At 35.3% G+C, this 15,096-nt stretch overlaps 2 protein-coding genes across 3 annotated transcripts; one reads left to right on the plus strand and one right to left on the minus strand.

The window, feature by feature from the left end:
- Positions 1 to 6,826: 6,826 nt before the first annotated feature.
- LOC129870501 (uncharacterized) lies at positions 6,827 to 10,749 on the plus strand. Of its 2 annotated transcripts, none has more exons than XM_055945311.1 (3): positions 6,827 to 7,436; positions 8,132 to 8,254; positions 8,975 to 10,749. In XM_055945311.1, exons 1-3 carry the CDS (start codon positions 7,053 to 7,055, stop codon positions 10,538 to 10,540), a joined length of 2,073 nt encoding a protein of 690 aa, XP_055801286.1. In that variant the 5' UTR covers positions 6,827 to 7,052; the 3' UTR covers positions 10,541 to 10,749. The 2 variants fall into 2 exon arrangements, with proteins under 2 accessions (XP_055801286.1, XP_055801287.1); XM_055945312.1 differs by having other exon boundaries at positions 8,993 to 10,749.
- Positions 10,750 to 11,321: 572 nt separating this feature from the next.
- Positions 11,322 to 13,820, minus strand: LOC129870759 (NEP1-interacting protein 1-like). The gene is made up of 5 exons (XM_055945619.1): positions 13,575 to 13,820; positions 12,706 to 12,857; positions 12,513 to 12,596; positions 11,903 to 12,067; positions 11,322 to 11,726 (listed from the first exon to the last, which is right to left on the minus strand). Exons 1-5 carry the CDS (start codon positions 13,723 to 13,725, stop codon positions 11,604 to 11,606), a joined length of 675 nt encoding a protein of 224 aa, XP_055801594.1. The 5' UTR covers positions 13,726 to 13,820; the 3' UTR covers positions 11,322 to 11,603.
- Positions 13,821 to 15,096: the final 1,276 nt, after the last annotated feature.

Below are 15,096 nucleotides of genomic sequence, written 5' to 3' on the forward strand. Positions count from 1 at the left end.
TACTGGTGGAGCTATATAAGGAGAGACATTTCCAACTACATGTTTCGTTGTTTGAGTTGTCAGTAGGTGAAAAAAATTAAGCATTTGAGGCGTGGTGATGAGTTCAGATATTAACCATTCCTGAGTGGAAATATGAGCGTATCACCATGGACTTCATTGTGGGGTTACCTCGCATTTCCAAAGGTGTTGATAATATTTGGGCCATCATTGATCGATTGACCAAGTCAACACACTTATGCCATGTTCATACTTCCTTTAGTGCTGAAAGGTTGGCCCGTATCTAAATTCGAGAGTTGGTTTGTCTTCATGGTATTCCTATTTCTATCATTTCAAGCCGGGGGCTCACAGTTTACATCTAGCTTTTGGAGGATATTTTAAGAAGAGTTGGGCACCTGTGTCAATCTTAGCATAACTTTTCATCCGCAGACTGTTGGTCAATCGGAGTGCACTATTCAGGTTCTTGAGGATATGTTGCGGGCCATTTTATGGATTTTTAAGGTCAGTGGGACCAGTTTTTGCCTTTGGCGGAGTTTGCGTACAACACCGACTTCCACTCTAGTATTCAGATGGCTGCATTAGATGCCATATATGGTAGGCGTCGTCATTCTCTGATTGTTTGGTTCAAGTCTACGGAGCCTAGGCCACGTGGTACCGACTTGATGTAGGAGGCCTTAGATCATATGAGGGTGATTCAGGATAGGCTCAGGACATCTTAGAGTAGACACCAGAGTTATGCGATTTTCAAAAGTCGGCTGTTGAGATTTGCCGTTAGTGACGGAATATTCCTCTGAGTATCGCCCATGAAGGGCAAGCTTATCCCAGATATGTTGGCCCTTTCTAGATTTTGAGGACAATTAGCGAGGTTGTATATGAGTTAGCCTTACTTAGTATTTCATGTTTCCATGCTGCACCGGTATGTTCCAATTGAATCTCATGTGCTCTAGTATGACGCAGTTGAGTTGGATGATCGTCTGGCCTATATTGAGGAGCTAGTTGCCATCTTAGATAGAGATGTGAGGCGATTGTGATCTAGAGCCATTCATGTGGTTAAGGTCTGTTGAAGACATCGTCCATTTGAGTAGGCTTCTTAGGAGACTGAGTAGGAGATGCGGGAGAAATTCCTCGGCTTATTTAAGCCTTCAGGTACTTCTTGACTTTTACTTTTGCAGGTGAAAGTTCTTTCAATAGTGAATGTTGTAATGACCCTTCAGGTCATTTTTGAGTTACTGCATTCATATCTTCGTTTAGAGCATTCCTGTAGCAACCCCAAGTCATTTATGACTTGCTGGTACTGACTGTTCAGTTGCTTGGTCATTTGTTTGGGTTTTATGTCGATTTCTCTTTTTTGGTGATTTTAAAGTTTGAAAAGTTGATTTTGGTCATAACATTGAGAAAACGACCTCAAAACGGAATTCTGATGGTTCCATCAGTCTCTAGGATGGCTAAATTAGGCTGTAACATGGTCGACACGAGTAACTAGGCTCTCAGTGCGAGTTTGGACCATTAGGCGTTTTAGCCTTTGAAATATGGCCTAAATTTGACTTTGGTCAATATTCTTAGAAAACATGCTTGAATGAAAATTTCTTGAGCGCGATTAGTTTTGAAATATCAAGTTTTGTCTAGAATGATCCTTTGTACGCTTCCCGAGGCTTTCGATCTAATTCCAAGGCCTATTGTGGAATTTGAATCAAAATAACACTTGGGTGTAGGACCTTCTTTTTGTCAAAATGACCCCGTATGAAAATTTCAACTGTGCCATTGAGTTTGGAACGTCAAATTTGGTGGGGTAACATATCCTGTTTGCATGCACAGCGCCAAGGCCATATTTTCTGGGTTTTGGAAATTTGGCCTGAAAAACCTTGCACACCTCGTAGTGGCGCGCCACGCCAGGGACCAAACTACTGAGGCATGTTCCTGGCGCGATAGTGGCGCATCGTGCCACTGCGGCGCCAAGCCCAGATTTTCAGTAGTTGAACCCCAGGCCTGAAAGTCCCTGTTGTGCTAGTTTATCTTAGGATCAACATATCTTTTGATTTGTGCATTTTGGGTTTCGATTGATAATTGTTTGAGAATTTGATTGGTTGAATGACTGAAATCTTGATTGTGATTTGTACCCCGAGTTCATTCTTGGTCACTCGTCATTCGAGGACGAATGATCTCAAGGGGGAGATAATGTAACACCCCTCAAAAATATTTCCCTAAGAGTCGGACCCTTCTTGTATTCGGGTAGGGTCGAACTCAAGTATTGTGGAGCATTTTCATGAGTTAAGATGAGTCCTTGAGAAATTGAGAAGTGTTAGAAGTGATGTGGGGTCATAAGGGGCCCCTAGGACCAAATTAAATCCAAGAGATTCGTCGTGGCTAAGTTTGGGATGAGTTTGTATAAGGGTCGACTTCTAATGACCCTATCTTTTGAAAGACGATGGGGGGCAGCGGCAAGTGAGCTAGACAGGGTGATAGCAATGATGGGCCTCTTTTTAGGCCAAAGACTCATATGATAGGCCCCGCCAGAGGTTTCAGCAGGGTCAGTCCAATCGCCTGTTCCAGGCTTCGCTACATGCTTTAAAGGGTGACCAGCACCGTCAGGGTGGTTCCAGTATTGGTCCGGATCAGGGCTGAGGTGGTATTCAGTTGGGTTCTTCAGGCCGGGGTGGCCGACCTCTAGTTGCTAGCAGACCACCATAGGGTTGTTATGATTACGGAGAGCTGGACTATTGATCTAGAGAGTGTCCTCTTCGTAGGTTAGCCATACCAGCTCCATAGGCAGCTAAAATCGTACCAGCAACAACACCTCCTATTATTATGCAATACATATTATTTTAAATATAACAAAACAAATACTCAATAAAAAAATAATCTCAACATAACTTATCTCATCATAATTAATCTCAATATAAGTTATCCCGTCATAACTTTTATTCAAACTAAACAACCCCTAATATTCTGATTACACAATTATCTATAAATTATCTATGAGTTTATTTGTGCCTTGAGATCTGTAATTACAATTTCTTTTTGTAGTCATGATCAGTTTATTAATTGTTACTTATCACGTAAGTCTATTATTTATATTAATTAAAAATCTAATCAGTTTATATGCTAAAGTGAATTAACTTGTGTTTTGAGTTAATTTAATTCTATTTAAAAAATTGAACAATAAGCTTATTTTTAATGTTAACAGTTCTAAAAGTGTTCCAGTTATTTTAATAGAAAATAAGTTTATCTGTTTATATATTATTTAATTGTGTATTTGAAAATTCAATGTTTGTTAAGAGAAAAAAAATGAAATAAAAAAGAAAGAGAAAATAGTCAAATGCCCTGATCAATAACCCAATTTTTAACTACACACCAATACTTTATAGGGCTCTTAGTATCCCCGAATTATTTTAAATTGAGATATTGACATCCTTAAAACGTCACCCCCAAAGCATTATTACCTGGTGTAATACACACACCTATTTTTTCAAAAAAAATAAATTCATCACCAAAAATCCACAAATTTTAATGCATTTCACTTTTTCTCCATCATTCTTGCCCTTCGTCACCATTGCCAAATTTCATCACCATTCATTTTTTTCTCCATTATTCCCAGAGATCTCATCTCCTCCAATCCACCTTCATCCTCACCACACCTACCATCCTCTGCCTTTTTCCTATATTTCCGATTACCTATTTACACAAAATTCAGTTGTTATTATTGAATCTAATAAAGTTAATGTGGATGTTGAATCTTTCTATAATGGTATGTTACAATCATTATTGTCTCTTAAAAGTAATTTTGTACCGCTTGATTCTCCAATTGCCCTTCTTGATGAATTCGAAGATGAAATATTCATTGCAAAATCTCAAACTCTAATACCCACTTTTAGTTTCAGTCAAGAAACTCCTACTACTATCGTATCCAAAAAGATTTCTTCGGCCAAAGTTACAATTTTGTCTTTTAATGTTGGGTTGAAATATTTTATGTCGAATTGAAGAAATCGAAAGGTTCTTTCTTTCTTTTGGTTGTAATGTCTGTTTTCATGGAAATATTTTGAAGATGTTGGTAATGAAAAAGTATATTGTGGATTTAAAATGAAAAATGAGAAGATAAAATTATCATATAGGTGCTTGCCATTGCTGAATTACAATTGCAGAGAAGTTTTTTTTGTAAAAGAAAGACGGGGTTAGAGAGATCTAGAAAGGGAGTGAGTGATTATAGTGAATTAAATTTATTAATTATATAATATTTAATTAAGAATTAAAAGCTGTTAAATTAATTAATTTCAACTTACTTATTTGCCACGCACTTGTGTATAGGAAAGTGAACACATTTGCTATGTCACATCAACGCTTAAGGATGTTAATATTTCTATTTAAAATACTTCAGAAAAATAATAAAATCCCCTGTAAATATTAGTGTGTAGTTGAAAATTGAGTTATAGATTAAAAAGACATTTGACTATTTTTTCAAAAAAGTGAATGAAAGAAAAGTGGTTAAAAAGTAAAAAAAAAAATAGACCCATTATTTAAATTTCAAACAAACAATAAAACTTCACACAATTATTATTAGTAAAAAAAAAGTTACGAATGTATAAATGAGCACATGGTGTCGGCGAGAGTAAAGTTGAATGACATGTCTCTCACAATGCCTTAATTTGACAAGACAAATACAGGGTATCCCAAGACATTGGATTCGTTAAAAAACAAATGAAGAAAAATGTAAATATGACCTTAGATCCACATCTATAGTTTCTTATTACTTACAAAATGTTTGTACTTTGGATAGTCTATATCACTCTATATTTGACCAACAACAATAATCCAGTAAAATTCCACAACGTGGGGTTTTGGAAGAATAAAGTGTACGTAGATCTTACTCCTATCAAGATAGGACGGCTATTTCCGAAAGACCCTCGGCTCAAAAGAAGTATAAAGAGAGGTCAGATACAACTTAGAAGTTCACTCTATATTTAACCAAATAAGTTAATTGTAATAGAAGCGAAGTCAAAATTTTTATTAAGAATATTCAAAATTAATAAATATATACATAGAAAAGATAATTTTTAACTTAAAATATATATTTCATATAATTTTTTATATATAATATAACTTTTAGACCAATCGTCTTCGTTTAGTCACCCTTTACTATAGGTGGCTACACTGTCATGGACTTGTAGATCCCTTTGAAAATGATTGTGTCCTTTTTTTTTCTTTTCAGAAAGGTCTTTTTTTTATGAGGGAGGGAGTTAGTTCTTTCATACTTGATCATCAAAAATGTTTTGAAAATACTTTTTTATTGAAAGAGAAAAAATTCTTATGACTATCTTAACTTATAACTATACATTATTTGCTCTAATTAGCTAACACTTAAAAAATATTATTAATCTTCAGCACTCAAACTTTCCATAAAGATATTCTTTAATTTGCTAGTATTGTTAGTAGTCGTTAATATACAGTTTTCTTGAAAATATTTTCCTACTTGTCAAGCAAATACCAAAAAATCATTACTGACAAAATATGACTTTCGTTATATCAAATATATATTAAGAAAAAGGAAAATTGATCTGATGGAAATAATTTACCCATTAATATTTACACTAAAATATATTAACTTCAACAAAAATAATTATTATAGTCTTCTTTAGTTACAAAAATTAGTTAATTTGACCGAGAAAAAGGATCAATCAAATTATTGAGCGGGGAAGTATTTAATAGCAACAACTTATTTTTGTTTCCTAATTCAATGCAGGATGCTTATCAGGCAATTGGTTAGATGTTTGCAATTAAAAATTTAATTTATTATTATCGATTTTTGAATAATTAATCCACCAAACTAACCATTAACCAATATGATATTTGTTGATTTGGTATGAATTTGGCAATTATCAATCGATTTATCCATTAATCAACAAGATACACCAAAGTAATTATAGCCCAAGATTTTGCTGTACACGAATGGTAGCGTAGTCGGTTGTATTGAACTCATTATAAATTCAATTGTACTATTTAAGTTATGATAGTGGTATATGTAAGTTTAATTATTAACGAATGATATAAAAGAGTGTTTTATCATATTTCAATAATATATTTCAATTTTTTCCTCGTTTAAACATGATTCATCGATATCTAAAATTTCGTTTTAACTGTCGCTTCAACAAAAAAATGTATGTATCTACTTAATTATCTTGAACTCGGCAGATAAATTATCATATGACAATCGAAAAAGAATTATACATATCATGTATATTTATTTACTCAACCAATTTTTATTTTAAATAATATTAATGTTATTATAAGAAATCATGTACTTCTTGAGAGTCGCCTCAACTATAAAGCCACTAAAGCAATAATTTGGAGCTCTAATATTTTTAGGGCTCTCATTTTTTTTCTAAAAATGTATGTAAGGCTAAATTTTTGTAAAGATAAATGAATTTTTTTGTTTTTTGGCGTTTTCATCAAATTTCAAGCATCACAAGTCAACAATATTTTCATATCATTATATCAACTTTTCAGATTCAGCACAATATTATTTCGTATCATTATATCAACATCTCAAATTCTCGAGTCATGTTTTATAATAATAACTTTATATGATATTTTTTTCATTAAAAATTTGCACTATTTACATGCTTACTTCATAAGGTTTGCATCAATCCTACTCTCTATAGATCTCACTTGTAGTAGGATTTATGCTATTATTATTGGATTTATACATGTCAATTAATTTTGTTTTGAAATCTTTCTATAAAATTTGGCTTTTTAAATGTTATCCAAAAATAGTTCTTTTTAAATGCACTAAAAAGAAAAGACAAATTCAAGTAACATGTCCTTACCTAGAAGCCCTTAACCGAACCAGTAATAATCTAGTATACCTATTCGTACTTGATAGTTGATACACACACACTCTTCTTCCGTCACAAACCAGAAAGAGATCACAGAATCCATTCTCCCTCCTCCCAACGCCTTCTTCCACGTCCCCAGCTTTCCTACTGCTACAGAGAGAGAGAGAGAGAGAGAGAGAGAGAGAGAGAGTGAAAGAGATGAGAAATGGCTGAATTTGTGGATCGAAAATGAAGATCACCGGCAACGAGGCTGAGCTCCCGGCGATTACATTTCCCCAACTAGATCTCTTCCAAAAATCGACAAATACTCGCAAACCGCCTCGAAGGAAAACGAACAACTTCACCGCGGGAGTGAAGTTGCGGAGAGACATTGGAGGAACTACTCCTAAAGGGAGGAGAAGCAGGCCTGAAACTCCTCTTCTCCGATGGAAGTTCAACGAGGATATTCATGAAAATGCTTCTGTAAAGGAGGAAACTTCGCCGTTGGAACTTGATCGGAAATGTAGCCGGAATAATGTTAGGCCTGTGGTTTCTGTTAGGAAGTTAGCTGCTGGACTGTTTAGGCAGCAGCAGCTGCCGGAAGTCAACCACGGTCAGAAGTTAGGGTTTGAGGTAATTTTCATCAAAATTGATTGTAGTTTTTGCAAATTTTAGGGCTTTTTGTGATTTGGTTGTTGCTATATTGATATTATTTGCAGTGACCAATTAACATACATCAACATTTACAGTTTGATTTTGTGGATCTAAGCCATTAGGTACCATTTATATGAAAATGTACATTAAATTGTAATATTGATGAATGTTGCAAAAACAATAGCGCTTTGGGTAATTAGGAGTAATAGAGAAAAATAGAATCATTTCAGTACTCTATTCATTCTTCTCAATTGGGATTTCTCCTTTTAGACCCTCTGGCATAACTGATTGTCAATTAACAAGCAGGAAGATAGATTAATGCATACTAATTTGGCATTTCGATGAATTTGGATAAAGCAATTATGTTTGAGTAATTAGGAATAAAGGAGAAAAATGGAACATTTTAGTACTCTATTTTCGTGAATTCGATGTAGAAGAAGTTTGTCTTGTCTCCCTTTATTAAGTTTGAGAATTCTCTCTTCTGATCACTTTCATGCTTGCTTTCTTTAACTTTTCCAATTCTTGTATTTGTCTATGTTCCATTTTATACTGCTGTTAAAGCCAACTTTTTGGACCAAAACCATGTCCCTTTTATGACCATACTTTATTACCTTGGAGTTAGAGCATCGAGCAACTTCAAGGTTGGAGTTGTAATTTTTCTTTCTTCCATGCAGGCTGGTCGGGTTGAGGGGCCCTTTCAGTTTCATTATCGCAGTAAAGTGCATGACACTCTCATTAATGATCCAGTGCAGAGTCCTCGATCTGTCTTTGGTCCAACAAATGGCCTTTTTCACAAGGTATGTGACTTGCTTCTTAAGATGTTCCGAGTCTTTTAACTATCTGAAGCTCCTTATATGGGCAAATCCTAGAGTTTTCCAAGCCCAGGGACATATTCCTATGCAATGCAGTAGGTGAAGGGAAACAAGATCGCCCATTATATTGGGGGGACATAATTCTCTCAAAATATTATAAATGCTGTTTTTTCTGTTTTAACCCTTACATATGGAGGTCATAGAGTTGTCTGGAACACGGACCTATGCGTAGTAGGTGCAGGAAATGAGCTATCCTCTTATATTGGAGGGATACAGTTCTCACAGAAATGGCTGAATATTATCTTTCCCTTTATATGTGTAAGTAGGAAATGAGATATCCTCTTATATCAGAGGGATGCAGTTCTCACAGAATGGCTGAATATTGTCTTTCCCTTTATATGGGTAAGTTAGACTTGCCTGAGGCATGGTCTTTACAGTATAGTAGGTGCAGGAAACGAGACTCCACTTATATTAGAGAAATCTTAGAGTAATGGGGTTTATATTCTTATGCGATGGAATAGGTGCAGGAAGGCGAGGTTCTAAGGGTCAGGACTCTTGGTTGTCATCATTCTGCAAAATTGTTCTGGATACTTTAATCTTTAAGATATTTATGACTCTTGATCTTAGTATTTAAACACTATAGTCTTCTCTTCAATTGTATCTGTTCTTTAATCTAACCTTCTTGAAATTCTCTACCTAATGTAGCTAGAAACCTCACTTCAGCTTTCCCATTCTGCTATGGAGGGGGCAACAAAGTGGGATCCGGTTGGCCAGACAACAGCGGTGGAAACAAAGAAGATATATGGCTTTCAGAAGCTTCATGATAAACAAGTAAATACTTCTTCAATGATTTCTACCCTTGAGGCAGAACTAGAGTGTGCTCGTGCCCGAATTCATCAACTTGAGACAGAGCAGCATTCATCAAAAAAGAAACTCGAGCAGTTTTTGAGGAAACTTAGTGAAGAAAAAGCAGCATGGCGGTGCAAAGAACATGAGAAAATTCGTGCAATTATGGATGACATGAGAGCTGACTTCTCCCGAGAGAGGAAAAACCGAAAGAGGCTGGAAATATTCAATTCCAAATTAGTTAATGAATTGGCTGATGCCAAGTCATCAGCAAAACGCTATTTGCAAAATTACGAAAAAGAAAGACAGGCTAGAGGATTGATAGAAGAAGTGTGTGATGAATTGGCCAAAGAACTTGGAGAAGACAAGGCTGAAGTTGAGGAAATGAAGAGGGAATCTCTGAAGTTCACAGAGGAAGTAGATGAAGAAAGAAAGATGTTGCAGATGGCTGAGGTTTGGCGTGAGGAACGGGTTCAGATGAAACTAGTTGATGCCAAGGTGATGCTTGAAGAGAAGTATTCCCAAATGAACAAGTTAATTGGAGAACTAGAATCATTTCTAAATTCTAGAGGTAGGAGTTTTGATGTGGAGGAGATGAAAAGAGCTGAGCAACTCCAACAGACTGCTGCCTCTGTTAGTATTCGTGATATTAGAGAACTCACTTATGAACCACCAAACCCAGATGATATTTTCTCCGTTTTTGAGGAAATTCATTCTGTTGAACCTGATGAAAAGGAGATCCAGCCATGTACTACTGCATATAGTCCTGCCAGCCATGCCTCAAATCGTCGTACTCTCAGTCCTGATGGTGGTGTTTACGACTTTAACAGATATTCTCATGCATATGTCAACCAGAGTGGTAATTTAGAGGAAGAGGGAAGTGAGTGGGAAACAGTGACCCATCTTGAGGAGCAAGGCTCTATCTATTCTCTAGAAGGAAGCATTTCATCCGTCAACAAGAATTGCCGGTACAGCAATGTATCAAAAAGTAGAGCAGACTCAGGGGGAAATGGTGATGATGGCACATCGGTTTCAGAGATTAGTGAAGTATGTTCTGGACCAGCTCGGCAACTTACAGAGTTGTCATCTGCTTCTAAACTTTGGAAATCGCGGCCGAGTAATGGAGACAATTTCAAAATAAAATCACTAGAAGGAACTAAAGGGAGGCTGTCAAATGGAAGGCTATCTAATGGGGCCATTCTTTCTCCGGAGCATGGGTCTAGTAAAGGTGACTTTAGCCCCTCGGACCTTGGCCAGGAATGGAGCTCACCTGAGTCTGGCAACTCACAAATAGCACGTGGGATGAAAGGGTGCATTGAATGGCCGCATAACTCTCAGAAGAAAAGCTTAAAAGCAAAGTTATTGCAGGCAAGAACAGAGAGCCAGAAGGTCCAGTTGCGCCAGGTCTTGAAGCAGAAGATCTGAGGAGAGTTCTGAATACATGAGCTTTGAAGCCTCCTGTTAGCCAGGTGTATCACTAAAAACTAAAACAGAATCCAACAATATTTTCGAGAATAGTCTGCTCACTTGAATTTCTTGTTGAATCACATCTATGTATCGATAAATTACTGTGTTGTCATAACCGTAGAAGAGTTTAGTATAATTTCAAAGCTGTATTATTTGGTATTCCTTAATAGCTTATCTGGCCATTTATTCACCAATACACTGGACAGAAACTATGAGTTGTTGACTTCCCTTAATTCCGCAATGAAGGGCCGTCCATATTAGCCCAGATTTGGCAAGGAACAGGCTATGAAAAAGTAAAAGTAAAGAATAAGAAAAACATCCATACCATTCATGGAAAATTTTACCATGCAGAAAGAAATAGTACTCGCATATTTATTGCAGCCTTTGAAGTAGCGTGACAAAAGTGTTTCGTTTAACAGCATGTTAGCCCCTCTATAGTGCGTAAACTCAAAACTCCTCTCCTTATGCTAACCATTCTTGGCCATGTTATTTGTCAAGTCTATTTTTTGTGGGGTGGAATGGGGGTGGGGCGATCCTATTTAACGTTAAATGGAGAAGATAGTACCCTGGATGAATCAGATGGTCTTGTTATCTTTTGTCAAGACAGAAACTTAAGATGAAAAGTACATGCTGACATGTTATTTCAGTATACAATGGTGTCAAGGATTTCTATTGTGAGTTCCTGACGCGTCTACTATGGACTACCTAGCTAAGAACTTCTCGAAAAATACAGTCACAATGAGAAAATGAAGGGAAAAGTTAACACCCAATGTACATATAGTGGGAAGGGGGAGCTAATAACTTACAATGGTTTTGCTCAACAACAGTAGTTTTTTAAATGGAAGAACATTGGTTCCATTCATTTTGCAAGTTATGATGGATCAACAATTTACATTTTGTAAGCAAGTTGCTTAGCAGAAACAACTGCAGCATTTTCTCTCCTTTTAGAATTTAGTAGTATTAATTAATCTAAGTTGTTCCTCAGATTGCTTTTACCTCCCCCAGTAAAAGCATACAACAATCAAATTTCTACTCTACAAATTGGGCAGCTTCCATGTCTGATTAGCCACTCATCTATGCATTGTGTGTGGAAGGAATGTTTGCAACTTGGTAGCACCCTTGCAGAGTCCCCATTCTTGAAATCCTACACAACAATAAAATGTTGGTTAACACGTATGGAATAGAAATCAACTTATATACACTGGCAATGTAGATAGAATAGAATTCAACTTATATACACCGGTAATGTAGATAAAGATTCTTTATATTGGCAGTGTATATAAGTAAAGGTAAACGTTTAAGTAGGCATTAGTGGCTCACCTGCAGGCAAATTGCACAAGTGACCTCTTGAGATTCTCCACAGTTATTCACTGAATAGAAATTGTACTTTGGCAGATTCTTTATGACCTCTTGAGATAACCCTTTGGTTGCATTAATATCAAAGATGTCAGATATTTCCCTCAGACTTGACTCCACAGTACTAACCTGAATTTCAAAAAATATGTATACAAATTAATTAGGTTAAGCATGCACCTCATAATAACCCCCAAAAATGTTCTTCAGAATGGACTTGATATATATATATATATATTGCTAGGCTATTCAAAAATGTTTAGGGTGTGTGTCTAATCCATCACTATTAGAAACAAAGGTTTTTCCGGCCACGAATCAATGAAAAATTTCTGCTATAGAACATGATTTTCTCACTCAATTCCACCGAATTAATTCAATGGAAAAATGCATGGTGTAAAACAGATTCTCATTGAAATAATGGAAAATTTCCTAAGTCTTTCATATGAAAATATTACTATCTTTTATTTCTTACTGATTCAATCAAAATATCAGTAAGAATAGTCACTGAACACTTTTTAGCGGTGAATGTTGTATCATTTTGAAGAGTTGTAGCAATATATTAGGCATGATGTCTTACTTGCCACTGATAAGCCTTGAGAACTGCTGGACTCACCCACTCCATGAATACCTTTCCATTTACTAGACTACATACAAGTGCAACCTGTATGTAAAATTAGGAACATCAGCAATTTCTCTCTACAGACAACAACAAATACCCGAGGATCTTCCGGAAAAAGGTTGTTTATCTCCACGAGTTAGGGGCAACTTACCTTAGAAAATGGTTCTCCGTTAAGTATAAGTTCGACTAATTGGACAGTTGTAACAGCTCCGGTAACAGCACCAACACCAGCCCCTCGAAGAAGCCCTGTTTCTGTTGTTTGTCCTTTGATTGCTCCTGTCACTATCCCTACCGTAGCTCCTCCTAATACAATAAATTAATTTGATCATTATTAATGAATTAATCACTAAACTTAGTACTAAAATATTAAATTTTAAACCCATTTATGCTGTGATTTCAAATCTAGATTGATAATTTTAAGTAAGGTAGAGTTTGATTTTTTTGAGGTGATAGTGATAGAGCCGTTTGGATAGACTTTAAGTTGACCCTTTTTAGTTTTTGAACGTGTTTGCCTAATGTTAACTTTAAACAGAAATGGCTGAAGATTTTAAAAATACAATTTATGAAATCACTAGCAGAAAGCTAAGTGAGCTTTTGATCATGTTTCATTTGAAATTTGAAAAAAAAGTACTATAGTTTTATTTTCAAAGTGTAAAATGGTATTTGTAAATTAGAGTTGTTTTCAACTTTTTATGAATAATTGGTATGACAAAAAAAAAAAACTTTTTGTTGTTTTCAAATTCTTGAAATTTCTGAAATTCAACTTTCAGAATTTTATAGTGAAACTTGTTTTTTTTCAAGTTCAACTCCAAAAAAATGACAAAATTTCATGGTCAAACGTCGCCAAACATCTGTTGATGCATCTTAAGGTCCAATTTTGTGAATCAAAGAAAGAAACACATAAAAAGAGCTCAAACACCTTTTTGTAATTTTTCAAATTCTTGAAAATTCTGAAATTCAACTTCTGCTGCTAAAGCATCTTAAGGTCCAATTTTGTGAAAGAAGGAAAAAAAGACATACCTAAAGCAAGAATGCACATAAAAATAGCCCAAATAGCATTCTTTATGACCATCAACAAGAGTTCAGAAGAAAAGCCAGCAATTCTGAGGAAAATACACTCCTTACTCTTTACTAGTAAGGTATGAATGCAAGAAAACAAATGGTTCGTCATTGAAAAAATGAGTTCAGTCGAGCCAGAAGCCTGTTGCAAGGTCAGAAATATGCGGGAAGAGAATAATAAAGAAGGTAGAATTAGTGAGTGAAATTTTCTTTAGGAAAGAACAAGTGAGTAGTTGAAAGTAAAGGCAGAGTGCATTTATAGGGGTGTATGTCAAGGTACGAAGAGGAAATTGCATTTAGAACTTAGATCTACCACTCACGTGCTAACTCATGCATGTGTTGTTCAAGTCTTAATGATCACTATGAACATACATATATACGTAGGGTAAGGGCAGTGACAGAACCAGAAATTTTATGAAGATGGTTCAAAAAAAAATTAAACACGCTAATCATATCCATAAATAAACGGGTCGGATCAAATATACCTATTTTTCAAGAAGTAGAGGTCTTTCTACAAGTTTTTCAGTTTCTTTTGAATTCTCTTTAGCCCCTGAAAGTGCAAATGGAGAGCAAACACAAACTTCTACATTTAAAAAGACTTAAAATAAACAACATCTCAAAATAAAGCACTATTCCTCCATACAAAAAATTGACATAAAATGGCTTCAAAACAATACAAAAACACCTTGAATAATATAAATTATTATATCTTGATATGTATTACAAAACATAGTGATAATTACACCACCTTGAAGGGGGATTAAGAAACCAAACATACGAATAAGCCTATCAAAACATTGTTTTACAATTGAAATTCAACTACATACACTATTACAATTGTATTCTACTAGGTTTCATATCTTGAAATGTCTTAATAATAGCATCATTAGAAATACTATCAAATACATCTTTTTCTAAATAAGGCACCAAACAACCACTAAAAAAATCATCACTCATTTGGCTCCGCAAGTCATTCTTGATAAATTTCATTGCCAAAAAAGCTCTTTCAACGGAGGCAGTGACAACTGGTATAAGTAGAGCAAGTTTCACTAAACGTAATACCAAAGGATAAGTAAAATGTTTCTTTGTCTGAACTAATCTTTTGGAAAGATCACAAAGCCCATTTATATTGGAGAACCTTTCATCAACATCACGAACATCAACAATATAACTTGCTAGTTGATTCTTAAGAGCACTCATATTAGATTCATCAAAGTCACCTGAATATAATTTCGCCATTCTCATTACTTTTTTTATGTCAAAACTTGAAAAATGAGTTAATTGGATTTAAGCAAGCAATTTCATGGAGCAAATCGGTAGTCACATCATCAAAATGATCATTAAGTTCTTGAAGTTGCCAATCAATAATATTGTAAAACACTTCAACATGATAATGATGTGAGATTGTATAGTTAGCAAGCTTTCGTTGTGATCTTAAAGAGCTAATATAAAAAATAGTGGATGCTAGTTCTAATTGATCCTT

Source organism: Solanum dulcamara, chromosome 10, assembly GCF_947179165.1.
Source record: "Solanum dulcamara chromosome 10, daSolDulc1.2, whole genome shotgun sequence".
Lineage (NCBI taxonomy): Eukaryota > Viridiplantae > Streptophyta > Magnoliopsida > Solanales > Solanaceae > Solanum > Solanum dulcamara.